Below are 17,713 nucleotides of genomic sequence, written 5' to 3'. Positions count from 1 at the left end.
TATGCTTTTAACTTAGAGCACTGAAATACCTGCAGAGTATTTTGTTATGCATTACAAATATTAATTTACTGTTTAAAATAAACATATTGATTAAAAAACAGTTATGTGGGCTTTAATTTACAGAAGCTAAATGCATCCAGCTCATCTGAAGGTAGTACAGTTGATATTGGACTTCCTCAAGAAGGAGAACAGCCAGAGATAGAACCCGAAGAAGCTCTTGAACCAGAAGCCTGTTTTACAGAAGGTGAGTGATGCAAATTGTTGTCTAGTGGAGTGTTTTGCTTCCACAAACTACTCCCCACTAGTGCCACCAACAGTACTAGCAACCTCAAGAGGGGGTATTGATCATGTTCCCAGTTCCCTTTTGCATTAGTATCCCCTTCAGAGGTGTTGCAGCAGGCATACAGCTCTGCAGGTTCCAATGGTGCCTAATAGGTATCATAAAAATATGTTATACGAATCTTATTTTTCCTGCAAAAGGTGAGACTAATGTGCTGAAGAATTCAGGGGGACATTTGTTTACAGACATCCCTTAGAATAACTCTAGAGTTAGTCAAATGGATATCAGTTAATTAATGCTTCAGAATACATTGTTACCTTATTTCCATATCTCACAATTTAATATCACATTTGCCAGGCTGTGTACGGAAGTTCAAGTGCTGTCAAGTCAGCATAGAAGATCGGAAAGGAAAAATATGGTGGAATCTTAGGAAAACCTGCTACAAGATAGTTGAACACAATTGGTTTGAGACCTTCATTGTCTTCATGATTCTCCTCAGCAGTGGTGCTCTGGTAATTGTAATGTGAAACAACTGAGATATATGTTAACATTAAGTGTTTAGAACTGTGGTTAATCATATAGATATCTTTAACATAGTTTTTCTTCCACTGAAAAATTCCCAATTCAGAAATGTCATCATATCTCCACAGAAGTTGTCTCAAGAAACATTTGGCATTTAAAGTAGTATATATAGAAGTTCTTGATGGCTATAAATGCAACAAAAATGGAGAACTGAATATCAGTTGTATATTGAAATAGGAACCTAATTATATGAGCCACGCACCAAAATATCTTCACTTACTCTTTATATGTTAATGACTTTTTTCTTTATTTTCCTTAAACAGAAATAGAATATGAATTGTTAGTTTCCTTGTACTTTTGTAATATATAAATGAACTACAACTGACCCAGGAGTGCACCATCAGCAGGTTGAAATATCATATGGAGGTCTCAGGTGCAGAAGTGATTAATTCAAATGTTTAGTTTCCAGGCTGGAATGAAAGCAGGTGTATTGCATAAACGCTTCAGTAGTTAATGCTCCATACTAAGTATAAATATACTGTACCTAGCTACAATTGTGCTTAAATGCATGTATTATTGGCAAGTTTGTTGCACAGGTTCCCTGACAAGTGCAGACAGAGTTTTGCCTGAGAGCTGTTATAAAACCATGCTGAAGACTGCTTTGTTAGTTAATCTCTATAGTTTGGTTTCATTGGTATGATTATCAGAAAATCCCTGTTCACAATAGTCAGGATTTGATCCTGCTTGCAGCAACTATGTTGACACATAGTAGTATCTAGCAGAGTTCAGATCCCAATGTCAACAGGTTATTATTATCTAGGGGAAGAGGAAAAAGAGTTTGAGATTCAAAGAGCTCTACTGGAGTGAGCTTTCTGGATCATCTTCATCTTGGCTGAATGTGATAATAGGTAGAGACTTTCACTGATACAAAATGTGTACCTGCACTCCGATCTACAAAAATTCTCTGTGGCTATCTGCTATTTGCTGATGCAGATCTCCGCGGATATAAAGCGGATATATGCGGATTTGCAGGGCTCTAACTAACAGCTCCAGAGATCACTGTGCACCAGTGACGCAAGGCTGTGCCAAATCCTTGACCCCTAAACATCCCCCACTTCTCCACAGAGACCTCCTTCCCCGCCGCCCACTCTGCCCACGCCATACCTCTTTTCCCACTCCAGCCAGGGAAGCTACAATCTTGGGACCTCGTGTGCAGCACCGCTCTCCACAGGGGGGCTCAGACACCCTTATACAGCCACAACAGCTCTAATGCACGCAGCACTTGGCTCGCTGTAGGAGCATATGGTCGCACCCCCTTTGGGGGGTTGTAGTTTACCTTCTCTGCCAGAGCAAGTTGGGGACTACAACTCCCAGAATGCCCAGTGAACTATAGCCACATATTACAGCCTGCTGCTGCATAATTCAGAGAGCCGAGCTGGAGCCTGAGGGCTGGGTGACAGCCGTTCCATTTAGAAGAACGTATGCTGCAGAGCTCTGTGCGGATACAAAATTTGTATCCCCATCCAAGCCGCAATCCGGAGAAATGGTCCGTGGATTTGCAGGGCTCTAATAATAGGCATGAAAGGAAGGAATGTGTTACAGAAAGTGAAGGAGAAATGGTGCCTCCTGTTCGAACTGGGAAGAGAAAGTATGTGTGATGGGGGGAAACTATGGTCTGTTATCTGCATATCATCTTACAAAAAAAAGCATACTGGATATTTTCCTCAGTTCCTTTGACTTACATGGCAAACCGTTAAGTTATATGAGCACTTCATATACAAATATTTTGTTCACAGGCTTTTGAAGATATATACATTGAACAGCGCAAGACTATCAAGACCATGCTGGAATATGCTGATAAGGTCTTCACTTACATCTTCATTCTGGAAATGCTTCTAAAATGGGTTGCTTATGGTTTTCAAACCTATTTCACTAATGCCTGGTGCTGGCTGGACTTCCTGATCGTTGATGTATGTATTCTCTTTTATATACTGTGTTACAAGTCTATCATGTAGATAGATAGATAGTAATTGGTCTAGACAGTATTTGGTCCTGCCATGCGGGCAGGGGACTGGACTCGATGACCTCTCGAGGACCCTTCCAGTCCTAGAATCTATGAATCTATGAATCTATAAATTCACAATATTATGTCTCACTTATCTTGTGTCATTGATTTTTAAGCCAAACTCTCCATTTATTCCAGTGGGGAGCTCTGTTTAAAAACTTTCAGAACAACATGGCCCCAATAGTTCCAATTTTGAAGGCAAATTTTACGGAAAGTTAACAGTAGCTTTGAACATTTTGCTGATATTCTTTGGACATTTTATTATGTTATTAATGTACATATGTACTTTTTTTCTTCCTTTTTCATTTATTTGCAGTATAGAAAGAATGTCATTCAACCTCTTGATTTTTATAGTATATGGATTTTTAATATTTGTTAATGTGGTTCTTTTGGGGCTTTTTTTAATACTCTAATCACAGTTGTGATAAATTCTCTACTCCTTAATCAGTATAACTCAAAGTAAAACAGTCCCCCACTTTTTCCTGCAGCAGCATACCAGGGCCAGAAAAGTCTCTTAGGGGTTTGCGGCAGAATTTCCCAGGCACAGGTACTATATAGAACCCATATGTGTCCTAGGTATCACAACTCGGGCTGTCAAACGATTAAAAAAATTAATTGTGATTAATCATGACATTAAAAAAATAATTGTGATTAATCACAGTTTTAATTGCACTGTTAAACAATAATAGAATACCATTTATTTAAATATTGATTCTGTTGCACAGCTTATCTCCTCATTCATTACTAATGGGCTAATCCCACCACCCATGGAATTCAAAGGCAGTCCAGTGTTGCTGGAGACTTCAGTACTAAGCTCTGCCCTTCATCTCAGCTTACCAGATTTTCTGCCTCTGACAGTGGAAAAAGTTGGCAGTTCAGTTTCTCCCCACCATTTTGTTTTAAACCCTTTATTTTACTTTTTTTGTGTGCAGTTGCAACTTAGTAGGGTTACCATACGTCCGGATTTTCCCGGACATGTCCGGCTTTTTGGGACTCAAATCCCCGTCCGGGGGGAAATCCCAAAAAGCCGAACATGTCCGGGAAAATCCTGGGCCAGGGGCTGGCCCGGGCCGGCGGGTGCGCCGAGCCGGCGGTGCCGGGCGGCCGGGGAGTGTGGGGTGCGCCGGGCCACCGGGGACCGCTGGTGCCGGGGGGGGGGGGGCGCCGGGCCGCCGGTGCCGGGTGGCTGGGGAGTGCGCCGGGCCGCCGGGGGGTGCGCTGGGCCGGCGGTGCTGGGCGGCCTGGGGGTGCGCCGGGCCGCCGGGGACCGGCGGTGCCGGGTGGCCGGGGAGTGCGCCGGGCCGCCTGGGGGTGTGCTGGGCCGCCGGGGACCGGTGGTGCCGGGGGGTGCGCCGGGCCGCCGGTGCCGGGTGGCCGGGGAGTGCGCCGGGCCGGCGGTGCCGGGCGGCCGGGGAGTGCGCCGGGCGGCCGGGGAGTGCGCCGGGCCACCGGGGGGTGTGCTGGGCCGCCGGGGACCGGTGGTGCCGGGGGGTGCGCCGGGCCGCCGGGGGGTGTGCTGGGCCGCCGGGGACCGGCGGTGCCGGGCGGCCGGGGGGTGCGCCGGGCCGCCGGGGGTGCTGGGTGGCCGGGGAGTGCGCCAGGCCACTGGGGGTGCTGGGTGGCCGGGGAGTGCGCCAGGCCACCGGGGGGTGCGCCGGGCCGCCGGGGGCCGGCGGTGCCGGGCCGCCGGGGACCAGCGGTGCTGGGTGGGCCAGGGGCCTGGGGCTGCTGGGCCGGGGACCCGGGGGCCGGGCTGGGGGTGCTCGGCCGGGGGCCCAGGGGCCGGCAGTTCTGGGCGGGCCGGGGGTGGTTGGCCAGGGCCGGCACCCCAGGGCTGGAGCCGACCCAGGCTGGAGCCGCTGGGGGGCCAGACTGGGCCGCGCCTCCTTCCCCCCCCACACCCCTCCTTACCTGCTTCAGGCTTCCCGCGAATCAAATTTTCGCAGGAAGCAGGGGAGGGGGCGGAGACTTTGGGGAAGGGGCGGGGTTGGGGCGTGGGCGTGGGCGGGGCTGGGGGCGGGGGCGGGGCCCCGTGGAGTGTCCTCCTTTTGGAGGCACAAAATATGGTAACCCTAAACTTAGAATCTTCTTCCTCCTTTTCCTCGACCCCCAGATCTTGTAAATAACAACATTGGTGGATCTGACACTGCAGTGCCTCCCTGATGAACTCCTCTGCACCAACTTAGTCATGGCAGAGCTGTCCTGCAAACACCTGGCTTAAATCTAAGTGGTGCTCCTTATGTGAGACAGCACTTACAGACTCTAGAGAGGGTGAATTATGCCCTGCCTGTTCCCAGCCAGCCAGTGCCTTCTTGCACTGCCAGGGTACGGGGCTCAGAGTTGGTCCTGCATGTCACATCCCCACCTTTCCCTGGAGAGTTGCTGCTCCAATACAGGAAAGTTTAGTCAGGTATTTCTGAGCTTTTGCGGAAAGTGTCTAAGGATAGGGAGGAAGCTATCCAGCCCACTCAGAGGGTAAGTCCTGGAACAGACCTGAACTGGAGGAGGAAAAAAACCCTGAAAGAATCCAGAGGCACCTTCCCCCATCTCCCCAAGATACTGAAGTGGGGCCTCAGATCCCTGGGGAAAGAAGAAGGGCGCCTATACAGTTTCCCTTCCTCCTACTATGAATTGTGGGATTCTCTTTATACTCAGGGGTAAGTCCTACAAACATCCGAGACTCTGGGTCCCAAAAAGGCAAAAGGAAGTATGTCCTTTGCAAGGCAGCGATTAGTGTTGTTAATGAACGAAGGGGGTGAAAATCAGGGGTTAAACCCCTTCTCTTTTGCCTCTTCCCCTGAGGGATTGTTCGCTGGGGCTTTTCTCCTACACAGTGTCTTTTTCATAGTGTTCTGTCATGCTCACCCCACACCCTGCAGCATATCCGGGCATGTGGAGAAGCCTGGTCCTTGTGTTCAGGCTGCAGCCTAATGGAAGATGTGGCTGTCTGGCTTTCAACCCAAGGGCCTTCTGCCAGGGAAAGGGGCTCAGATTTCAGGCATCAGCGGAATGGGAATTGTGCCTTCTGATCATCAGCTATAAACCCTGCTCTGCCAAGGAAAGAGGCTCAGACTCTGAAAGGCAGGAACGGGTCTCTTTCTCTCCATCCCTCCCTTTTTCTACAGACTGGCTCCACATTTAAGCCTTAGGAGCACTTGTTCCAGACATATGAAGATTCTACTCCTCACAAAGCTGCCCCTTTATGGGATCACAGTAGGGTAAGGGAGAAATCCTTTTCCATGTTCAAAGAGATCCTGATTTACAGTGTAAAGCCTCAACTGGTAGCAGGTTGCTTCTACAGTACTTGGGTGCTAGCCAGCCTTTGGGAACAAGCTGGCAGCCTTTCTTGCTTCCGGGATATCTAGCAAGCTACTTTCACAATTGAGATCTGTAACCAGTAGCCACCCTCTGTTGTGTGGTCCCTATGCCAGGATGAATAGTGTACTACCTTCCCCTGTAATCAGCCAGAGGAAGAAATACCACAGGTGCATCAACAAAAAAAATCCTACAGGACTTTTTGAGGAGAGGGTGTCAGTCAGTGGTTTGCAAGGAACTCAATATTAATAAAATAACTTCCCTTTTATTAAATACATGTTTTCCTGTCAATGTCTCCTTTGAAGGCATCATAAGATTCAGATGAGGATATCTAATTAAACAAAGGTTAAACTAAAATGTTTATATAAAAACAAAGACATTTCATAAATTTGGGGAGCTTAAGGTTGGTATGGCAGTAGCTCCACCAATGAAAGATACAGTCACACCTTTGGAAGGGACTTCCTTCTAAAAGACCCCATAGACCAGGGGTGGGCAAACTTTTTGGCCTGAGGGCCACATCGGCATTGCAAAACTGTCTGGAGGGCCAGGTAGGGAAGGCTGTGCCACCCCAAACAGCCTGGGCCCCACCCCCTATCCGCCCCCTCCCACTTCCCGTCCCTGACTGGCCCCCTCAAAACCCCTGACCCATCCAGCCTCCCCCCCGCTCCTTGTCCCCTGACCACACTCCCAGGACCCCGGCCCCAACCGCCCCCCCGGGACCCCAGCCCCTATTCACCACCCCCTGCTCCCTGTCCCCTGACTGTCCTGACCCCTATCCATTCCTCCCACCCCCAGACAGGCCCCCCAGGACTCTCATGCCTATCCAACCCCCCTGCTCCCTGTCCCCTGACTGCCCTGACCCCTATCCACATCCCCGCCGCTAACTGCCCCCTGGGACCGCATCCCCTATCCAACCCCGCCTGCTCCCTGTCCCCTGACTGCCCCGCCCCACCCCCTTACCAGGCTGCTCAGAGCAGCAGGATCTCGCAGCCCCATTGCCTGGCAGAAGCGGCGGGCCAGAGTGCTGACAGCACGGAGTGCTGAGGCTGCGGGGGAGGGGTGACAGTAGGGGAAGGGCCTGCAGCTAGCCTCCCCAGCCAGGAGCTCAGGGGCCGGGCAGGATGGTCCCGCAGGCTGGATGTGGCCCGCGGGCCGTAGTTTACTGACCTCTGCTATAGACCATATGAATGATGACACACTGCACAGCAATTTCAAAGCCTCAGCTAAAGCCATTCAGACCAAAGTCTTTTTATTTTTATTGTATTTAGTAAAGAAAACCTACTTTGTGACAAACAAGTGGCTCATTGTCTAGAACTATGATACTTGCTTGGAACGAGACATTTCTGGTTCTGTCTTGGTGAAACCCTTGATGTGATTTGTGACAATTAATAGATTCTGACTTGGTAGCTACAAGACAGTCATGTTATAACCATGAATAGCCATTCAAACTGGTAGCAAGGAGCTATCTAGCTAAACATTAGGGAAAGTAGTAGCTAAGATTGCAAAGAAGCCTCAACCCTCACTGTCAGAGCCAGCATAGCAACTCCCAGGGTATCCTTGAAGGGACTATTGCCCTGGCAGAGGGAAAAATCTGGAGCAGAAGCCTCCAAGGAAACATTGATGAACTTTCCTCCAAATCAACAAAATCCTCATCATAACAAAGACAAAAAGAGCATTTGTGTATGAGACCTCACAATTTCTGTCCAAGACTCATCCTTCTGATTCACCCTCTGCACCGAGAGTTGTCAGTGGCTGGTAGTTCTCACAGCAAGGCACAGGTTGCACAATATGCAGCTATAACCATGCATAGACAACATGCTAATCAGTATGAACAGAAAAACAGACAGATGCTGGAAAGGATTCATAGTCACCAGTTCTTGAAAACCAAAAAGAGTTTTTGATCCTAGTGCAGAGAATTGCTCACCCAGATATCAAAAGAGATCATGGGTATGACCATAATTTTACCATAATGGTGCAGATTAGCAAAGATCTAAAACTACATTGCATCAATCATTTCTTCAGGGATCAGTTATCTCCAATGGCTAGGATTATTGGTGCCATGCATCAGCTTCATCCCTTGAGTGGGTTTTTCAAAATGTACCTGCTGAAATTCCTTCTGAGGACATAGGATCGTGCACTTGATACAGTGCAAAATTAGGTGTCATCCTCAGACTGCATTTCAATGTCCCTTTGTGGGCAGAAAAGGGCAAACAAAATGCTGAAAGCCAAGCCAACTTTCACTCTAGAACTTAGCATACTCAATATGGAGAATTTTCCAATATTTTATAGTACTCATGCTTCTGGCTAACTTCAACACCTCTGTTGAGTGTCTTCAAAAAAAGAAAAAAATGACTCTATGGGATCAGAACAGTGGTCCACCAAGTTCAGTCCATGACAGTGACCAGTACCAACTACATCAGTAGAAGGTGCAAGAAACCACATAGTGGGCAATTGTCGTACTTGCAGAGTAAGTCTCCTCTTACCTCCCATGACAGATCGGCTTATGATCGAGTCACGCGTGTTTATATCACTTACAAAATCAGAGAGTAACCAGGGGTCAAAGCTTCTCTGTGGCAATGGAAATAATGTCCTGGGTAGAAAAGAATCTGCTGCCTTTCAAGACAGTTCATGTAAAAGGATACAGAAAAGAGGAAAGGGGAGAGTTGTGGTCCTCCTCCTAAACCTCCACTAGCCCAGAAGGCACGTTGTATTTGATAGATACATTGTACTTACAAGACCTCTCGAAGCAGGGACTTCACTCAGACTCTGAATACCTACAGTTACCAGCCCCGGCATCAGAAGAGAGATGTAGTTCAGCATGGATTCTACATTAACCTCTGAGACAATTTGATATCCAGATAGAACTCAGACAGGATGTTTTATTCATTGATCTGGTCAAATTCACATTTCTGATGTCAGGGGAAGCAGAGAGCTCTTTGAGACCTGGCCTGGCTTTTTGTTTGTGTGTGCCAAGCACAATGGGGTCCACATCTATAGATAATATAAATATTATAATAATCGCAAAGATTTGGGAATCTCATCTACACCAGTATTTCTCCAAGGAGGTTTGGTTCGAGTCCTACAGCCAAGCACCTTAGAAATGTGGGTACCAGACATAGCAGCATTTGTAGGCAGGTACATTGGATTGTCCATATAAGTATCAGGTGCCAAGTTTATCACAAAGACAAATTACACAAGCCTGCGGCTTGCCTTTCTAGGCGCCATTACCTCCAAAAGTCAAGTTTTGGAATTGGTTCCCATATCCATGCAAGAACCACACTGCTTTTGTTATAAGGAAAATGTTATTCTTGTAGGTCCACAAACCTTTCTGTTCAAGATAAGTTCCTCTTTCCACAATTCCTGAGAAATAGTTCTCCCATCATGTTTTCCTAATCCTTGGAAGGTTGTGGCATGAATGGGCTCTCAAGCTAGATCGCTAAAGATACATCTGAAGCATATGGAATACATATGCCAATTGTATCCTGTTAATCTCTTTCTATCTGAAATGCCAAGTCCTTAGGGCCTCAAGGTTGCTATAGGCAAGATGTAAGTATCTGGCACTAGTTGGCAGGCTAGGCATCTGAGAAACTATTCACAGAAATCTCAGGGGGGGGCAAGGAAGTATATGAGCCTCATCTGAGGAAGGTTTGCAAAGTAATTTTCCATTCCTTCACACAGGCATTGTTTCGTATGAGGGTGCTATTTGGTTGGTTCCCACATAGCTCCTTAGTTTATAAAGCACTTGCTTTATATGGGGGGGGGGACTTCCATTCCTGCCTGTTGTTCTACTATAATAGTTCGTTCCCTTCCTACTTCTGGGATTCATTGCTTACTACTTTCCATTAGTAATGAATGAAGAGAGAAGCCGTGTAACGGAATGAGAAATGTTTTACCTGATGAATTTCTTTCAGTTAGCCATTTGTCCCTGTGGAAGCAGAGAAAGAACTGTCATGCATTGCATCCCCTTCCTGTCAGTTCTTTCTCTGCTTCCACATCCCTGAATTCAACCCACCTTGGTAGACTGGTAAATGACCAGAATATAAATTGAAATTGTTCTCTAAAAGGAGTCTTAGACATATATTATCTTAGGGTCAATTTAATATGTCATATCAAGTTGTCTTAATGCTAATAATTGGTTACTGGAGTGTTTCTTTGTCTGTGGAAGAACTCTTCTGGTGACCAGAGCTGAAGGACAGAACTTTGTTCTGTAGCCTCCAGCAGCTACATTGGACCATTTCCGAATTCCACAGTTGGGCGAGGGGCTGGGGGAGAAGTTAGGCCATTTGTAATGAATTCAGAGAGAAGTTGCTAACAGAAAATTATCAGATAAGAAATTTCTCATTTATCAGTCTTCCACAATGCCAAAAATTCTGAACAGCTCTGTTAGCTATGGCTCTTGAGTGAGACACTTTGGACACTAGAAAGTTACTATTGACTGTGGGCCAAATTAATCCTTTTCTGTTGTGACTGTTTACACCATATCTGTATTTGATCCTTGAGAGTATTCGGATTACTGTCAAGATCTGTGGACTTTCTGAAAAGTCTTATCCTAAACTGGCAGTTCAAATTCAGATAAATTTTTGGAAGTTCTTTTTATGTGTATGACTTCATTTCCACTGAATATTGACTATTATGTGTGAACTTATAAAGCATTTATATCCTTGTGCCAACAGGATTTCAATGACAGGTGTCATGTAACACACTTTTGTTCTACTTTGGCTGACTTAAAAGATCTCTCCTAGGTTATAGAATGATTCCTGGAGAAAGAGATCCAACCTTCATTCTTCTTGGGAAGTTCATGGTACACACCATTCCTTGCGTATGTATAGGAGGATATACAAGATGAATGAGCATTATTGCTTTTCTGTTTTTATGTAGGTCTCTTTGGTTAGCTTAACAGCTAATGCCTTGGGCTACTCAGAACTTGGTGCGATTAAATCCCTTAGGACATTAAGAGCTTTGAGACCTCTAAGAGCCTTGTCACGATTTGAAGGGATGAGGGTAAGACAAATGAAAGAACATGAAATATTGCATGCCTAAAAAGAAACCATGCATGCAGAATAAGGAATCACAAATCCATGCAGAAATGTCGCACTATTATCTTATCTCTTGCATATTTATCACTAACAGATAAGCAAAAGACTTCAGTTGCTTATGTAAATTCATATGTTATCTCACACGTTAGTATGCTCATGTAGGTTATTTTACCTCCCACCTGATTTGGAATTTTCCTGTTGGGCTCTAGGACTTATCAACTGCATGGATGTATTGTGAATTCCTAAAACTATAGTACTAAGTTAAAGTTAAATTGATCCCATATGATTTCCTCTTCATGTGTTGTAATGTGTTTTTGTTAGAAGTTTGGATCTTTCTGTTTTCATTACGTAAATTAGTCCTAAGAACATAAGAACGGCCATTCTGGATCAGACCAATGGCTCATCTAACCCAGTATCCTGTCTTCTGACAGTGGCCAATGCCAAATGCTTCAGAGGGAATGAACGGACGAACAATCGTTGGGTGATCCATCCGTCCACTCCGAGCTTCTGGCAAACAGAGGCTAGGTGCACTCAGAGCATGGGTTTGCATCCCTGGGCATTCTGGTTAATAGCCATTGATGGGCATATCCTCCATGAACTTATCTAGTTCTTTTTTTAATCTTGTTATAGTTTTGGCCTGCACAACATCCCCCATTCCACAGGTTGACTGTGCGTTGTGTAAATAAATACTTCCTTTGTTTGTTTTAAATCTGCTGCCTACTAATTTCATTCGGTGACCCCTGGTTCTTGTGTTATATAAAGGAGTAAATAACAGTTCCTTATTCACTTTCTCCATACCAGTCAATATTTTATAGATCTCTATCATATCCCTTCTTAGTTGTCTCTTTTCCAAGCTGAAAAGTGCCAGTCTTTTTAATCACTCCTCATGCAGAAGCTGTTCGATATTTCTAATCATTTCTGTTGCCCTTCTCTGCACCTTTTCCAATTCTAATATATCTTTTTGAAATGGGGTGACCAAAACTGCACATAGTATTCAAGGTGTGGGTGTACCAGGGATTAATATAGAGGCATTATATTTTCTGTCTTGTTAGTTATCCCTTTCCTAATAGTGCCTAATATTCTGTTAGCTTTTTTGACGGACACTGCACATTGAGTGTATGTTTTCTGAGAACTATCCACAATGACTCCAAGATCTCTTTCTTGAGTGGCAACAGCTAAATTAGACCCCATCATTTTGTATGTATAGTTGGGATCATGTTTGCCAATGTGCATTACTTTGCATTTATCGACATTGGACTCATCCTCTGTAGATTCATCTGAAAATCAATCTACAAAACAATTTAATATCTTTGACGGTCTTTGAACCAAACTAATTGTGAAGCTTCCTAATTTCTTCAGCACAGCTCTGTGACATCAATTTTTCTAGGGTATTTGTTGATGTCAGGCTGCCTGGAGTGGCTCATGATCGTGCATGCCAATCTCAGGGCTGACTATTACAAACTGGTTGTGTTTCTGTAATTAGATTTGACCAACCAAGTATCAGGTGTGAACTCTTCAAGCATTATAACAACCTTGTACCTTTGGGCACTCCAGTCTATCTTGCCCCCCAGGTAAGCCTGCCTTTGTGATAAATGGTCCCTTCCACCAAAAATGACAATAATTTTGACAAAATTTATTCAAAATTTGAATAAAAATGACAGGTTACTCCCAGTCCCAAAGGACCAGTCACTTACTCCAGATCAATTGTACCATAGATCTCACACCACAGACAATGCTTATAGCCAATCCTATAATGAACTAACTAAAGAGTTATTAAGTAGGAAAAAGAAATGAGAGTTATTTACAGGGTTAAAGCAGGTAAACATATGCACACAAATGTGTTGCAGTCTTAGATTTCAAAAAGTAATAGAAGCTGCTGTGATGTGCAAATTCTATATATCCTTTAGGGCTAAACCATGCTAAGCATCTTGGGGATCCCTTATGCTTAGAAACTTTGCCGTCTCCAAATTTCAAGCAGGATAATGGTCACAGATTTTTATTCCTTTTCCTCAGAATTCAAATTGTGATGGGTTGAGGGTTTGTGCACATCCCCTTTTTGTGTGTGCGTGGAGCAATCAACAAAGTCTTTTGTCCACTGATGTTCCACAGTGGTTCGTCTCGTGTCTATCGGCCGTCTTTTGTTGGGCAGGAGATGACATGTCTTGTGGAAAACTAGTATTTCACACTTGGTAATGCTTCTCTCTTGACTATGGGGATGTCCAGTTTCATAGCAAACACTTTTACAGTTAAAAAACAAACACTTAATTATCTTATAACATGGTTTATAACATGGATATTATAAGTGATATTAATTCATGCAGCAGCTCACAAGCATTTCATAAAGTCCAAACACTAAATGCATTCTTATAAATTTAATATATATTTTAACAATGTTAACACACAGGTGAGCCAAGCTGGTTTTCAGCTATGCATCTGACAGTGTTCAGTGAGGCCTAGGCATGAGCAGGCACCTGATCTCCCAGCATCGCAGTTGACAAGTCAGAAAATTTAAAAGTTCACCCTGAGAGTTGTCTGTGAAAAAGTTTGCACTCACCCAATATATAATATTTTAAATATCTGAAAATATTGTATCTTGTGTTGTGACTTCAAGCAGTTGTTGCAGGAAGAGGTTTGTTTTGTAGAGCAAACCTTCCACAAACTTTCCCAGCCAACTGTTTTGAAACACTTGACTCTGCTCAGACTGGCTAAAACGTACACCTACTTTTTGATATAAATGTATTCCTCTTCACCTCCAGAAACATGCTGGAATTGAGGAGCCGCAAGGACCTTATGCTGTTTACCTCAAACCTAACAGATCTTTTCCATCTATAAATTTGATTATGTCTAACCACACTGGGAAAGCACATGTCCTCGACATTTCCACTAAAATGATAATCAGTAAAATACTTATGAGTGTTAAATAATAAAATGTTTTATATGTGCAGTAAGGAGTTACAGTGGAGGAGTAAAGAATAGAAAGGGGGGAAAGCACTGCTTTTCATGAAGGATTGAATCTGACTCTGAACCCCATGTTATCTACACTGTTGTAAATTCTTTCTAGATTAAGATGATCTGAATACAGTCTACAGACCTGATCACTGTCTACCAGTATCTACGTGGGGGAGAGATTTCTGATGATAGAAAAATAGCATAATGAGATCCAGTGGCTGAACCTAGACAAATTCAGACTAGAAACAAGGTGCAATTAAGAGTGAGGTAATTAACAACTAGCTTAAATTATCTATGGACGTGATGGATTCTTCGTCACTTCAAGTCTTTAAATCAAGACTGAATGTCTCATATAGATCAAATTCAAATTATGGGATTGATGCAGAAATTACTGAGTGAGGTTCTGTGGCTTATGTTATGAGGAAATTCAAACTATATGATCATAATGGTCCCTTCTAGCCTTAAAATCTGTGAATCTATGAAGTAGCAATATTACAATATAATATTATTTACTGATAAGTAAATAATACAGTGAGCATTAATATAGTGTTATTTATACATGTGCAGGAAATTCCTCTTTACACATTTTAAAAATCTGCCGAGTTATTCTTTATAGCCTGATTTATCACACATCCCTGATACAGTGTGGACCAGCAAGGCCCATTGAGTCACAGAAGGGATTCATCTTGAAGGAGAGCATGTTGTGTTTCCACTAACACTTTCTGTCAGTGTTCCTGCTGGAAAGAAGAAACTTTAATTTACAGATAGGGCATCAGGCAGATTCAGTACACTTCAGGGTTGTGCTGAATCATGAATTGGCTATTCCTACTTCATGACCATCATCATTCGTTGCTGGTTGGTGTTGGCCCTCCGTTGTCTTCTTTTTTGTTTAGTCAATGACCTCTTTCTGCGCTGACGGTTTGTTTTCCCAGGAGAGCTTTTTACTGCCAGGAATCTGTCCACCAATTTTTACACAAATGGAAGCCAGGATGTATCTAGCCGAATGTTTTCCTTGATGCTTTGTTTTATGTTTTGTATTTTGTCAAAAAATCATAATTTGAGTTATAGCTATAACTTCAGGACTCACACTGAAAAAGGAAAAAGTAGGTCATCTGTGGAAATGCAGCAATTATGAAAGGAAAACACACTACTGGACATGCAGCTGTGAGAGCGAGAGATACAGACACCTTGCGTGTAATGAGATACAATGCCTGAGGCCAAATGCCTTCCTCACATAATAGATCCTTTATATCTTCATAACTATTCTCCCTGATGCGTGGAATTATTATAATTTAAGAAATGGCACAGTCCTATTTTTAAGTAAAAATGTCATTGGTCATGAGATCTTAAAAGATTTGGTTAAGAATATGTTTATTTTTTAAAATATCACTTAAAATGTTAGAAAGTATTTCAGAATATCTATAACTTGACCAAATCCTTTACCCCCTTATTTTTACAGCCAAAATGCCCACTAAAATCAATGGGAGCTATTCCTCAATGAGGCCTAAAGGTCTCCGATCACTGATTTCAGATACTAAATTATTTCAACATTATTGCTGAATTGTTAATTTCCATATGTCTGAGTACCCCTCCGTGACATCCCCCAGAGTACAATCTGGACTGTAGAATTGCTGTGCCCCTTAATTCTCCAGTCTGGTTTATACTATGCCGTGCTTTGCTGTGTGAGCTGCCAATCTGCCCACTCACCCCAGCCTCTAGCATACAAGTCACCCCTCACCCCCAGACATATACCAGAGTGCTATGCCCAGCCACTCTTGAATTATATATAGGGCACCCCCACATATCCCTTGCACCCCAGAAATGCAAGCTACTTACTGAGAAATACAAGCTTATAAAGTCTGTTGTTTTATCAAAGAAAATGAATATGCACCAGCCCTTATTAACCTGAGTAGATTCCCCAAGCCCTTCAGCGAAAGACACACTGATCTAGATAAAACATCAGAATAAGTTTATTAACTACAGAAAGATAGAGTATACATGATTCTAAGTAGTGTAGGAATAGTAGATCAGAATTGGTTACAAAAAGAAATAAAAGATAAAAACTGCAAGCTGTTTCTAAATTTTACCAAGGCTAAATTAGAAGCACACTTTTCTCACCCATCTGGATGTTGCAGACAGTTCACAGTTCTTAGTACACAGGCTGGGGTCCCTTCCCAGCCTGGACCAATCTTCTCCAGTTCCAAGTCCTTCAAGCAATCTTGTTTCAGTAGAGATGTGGGAGGAGAGAGGTTTGTTCCCCCTTTTTATATCCTGACTTTACTGGAAAAGGCCCCATGACTTAACAAAGTGCTCTGCACTCAGTCCTTCACATGAGTTGCAAATTTTCGCTTGCACCTTCTGTATACCCGCAGTTTGAGGTGTCTCCAGGAAAGACATGCCAGTCCTTTGTTTATAGTTCTTTTGTTATTTCTAAAGAGCTAGTCTGTGGGCATTCTCCAGAGTCACAATATGTTTCAGTAACAAACATATAGCAAAATTTTGTAAAAGTGGTAACCTTAATAGTGTAGACTGTCACACCCTACCAAGGAAAAAGCCCTGCCACCCATATCACCAACAAAGAAGAGAGCTCTACTGGAACATTGTAGGAAGGCTGAAGGAGTGGCTGACACCAGGGCCGGCTCCAGGGTTTTGGCCGCCCCAAGCAGCCAAAAAAAAAAAAAAAGCCGCGATTGCGATCTGCGGTGGCAATTCGGCGGGAGGTCCTTCACTCCCAGGCAGAGTGAGGGACCATCCGCTGAATTGCCGCCGAATACCTGGACGTGCCGCCCCTCTCCAGAGTGGCCGCCCCAAGCACCTGCTTGAGAAGCTGGTGCCTGGAGCTGGCCCTGGCTGACACACATCTATCCAGTATGGGACTGGGGACAGTCCTTACATAATCCTCTATGCCCTACTAGTGAATGACAGTCTCTTGTTATTCTGATTTATATTAATGGTTTACATTAGCAATTTCCAATTATGCTTTGTAGTATGTTTTTCTTCTTTTTTAACCATACTATTTTGATTTTAAATTACCAGATGTCATACTAGAAATCTTTGATTTTCTTAGAATTTGTACTTTTTATTGTTATGAGTGTAAACTTGTTGATATCAATGAACAAATTAGTGCTAGAGAGAGGATAGGGTCAAGGACCCCTTTAACTTACCTGCAGATGCATGCTAGTGGTGAGGCTAACTAGTTCTGTCATAAGCATGCATCTCCCTAAAATAAACATATAGGATTGGCAGGTGTGGAGCCATGAAGGCATAGCAAATGCCATTGCCCAGCATACTTACCCTCCTCCCCAGAGCCCAGGAGATATTATGCCTTGTACAGGCACAATATTCCCAAGCTAGTGGTTTTCTCTTTACTCAGACATTCCAGGACTGTATTTGGGCCCCAGAAACTGTTTTAAATTAGTTGTAAAATCAATCATCTAATTAGGTCATTTCTCATTTTTGCCCTTTTATACAGATCAAAAAATTTAGGCCAAATTTCCTTAAACTACAGTAGTAATCTACATATTGTGTGTTCCAGTGAGAAACAAA

The 17,713-nt window shown here is 43.8% G+C and overlaps 1 protein-coding gene across 1 annotated transcript in view; it reads left to right on the top strand.

Moving 5' to 3' along the window:
• The window catches only part of SCN2A (sodium voltage-gated channel alpha subunit 2), a 121,089-nt gene that overhangs the window by 85,817 nt on the left and 17,559 nt on the right, over positions 1 to 17,713 (top strand). Inside the window, exons 18-21 of the mRNA XM_054044442.1 lie at positions 124 to 244; positions 638 to 792; positions 2,599 to 2,772; positions 11,061 to 11,183. Coding sequence (XP_053900417.1) covers positions 124 to 244; positions 638 to 792; positions 2,599 to 2,772; positions 11,061 to 11,183 — 573 coding nt within the window. The remainder of the gene's footprint in view (positions 1 to 123; positions 245 to 637; positions 793 to 2,598; positions 2,773 to 11,060; positions 11,184 to 17,713) is intronic.

Source organism: Malaclemys terrapin, chromosome 11 (genome assembly GCF_027887155.1).
Source record: "Malaclemys terrapin pileata isolate rMalTer1 chromosome 11, rMalTer1.hap1, whole genome shotgun sequence".
In the NCBI taxonomy this organism is placed as follows: Eukaryota; Metazoa; Chordata; order Testudines; family Emydidae; genus Malaclemys; species Malaclemys terrapin.
The sequence above is the reverse complement of the archived record's forward strand: the minus strand, read 5'-3'. Positions and strand labels throughout refer to the sequence as shown.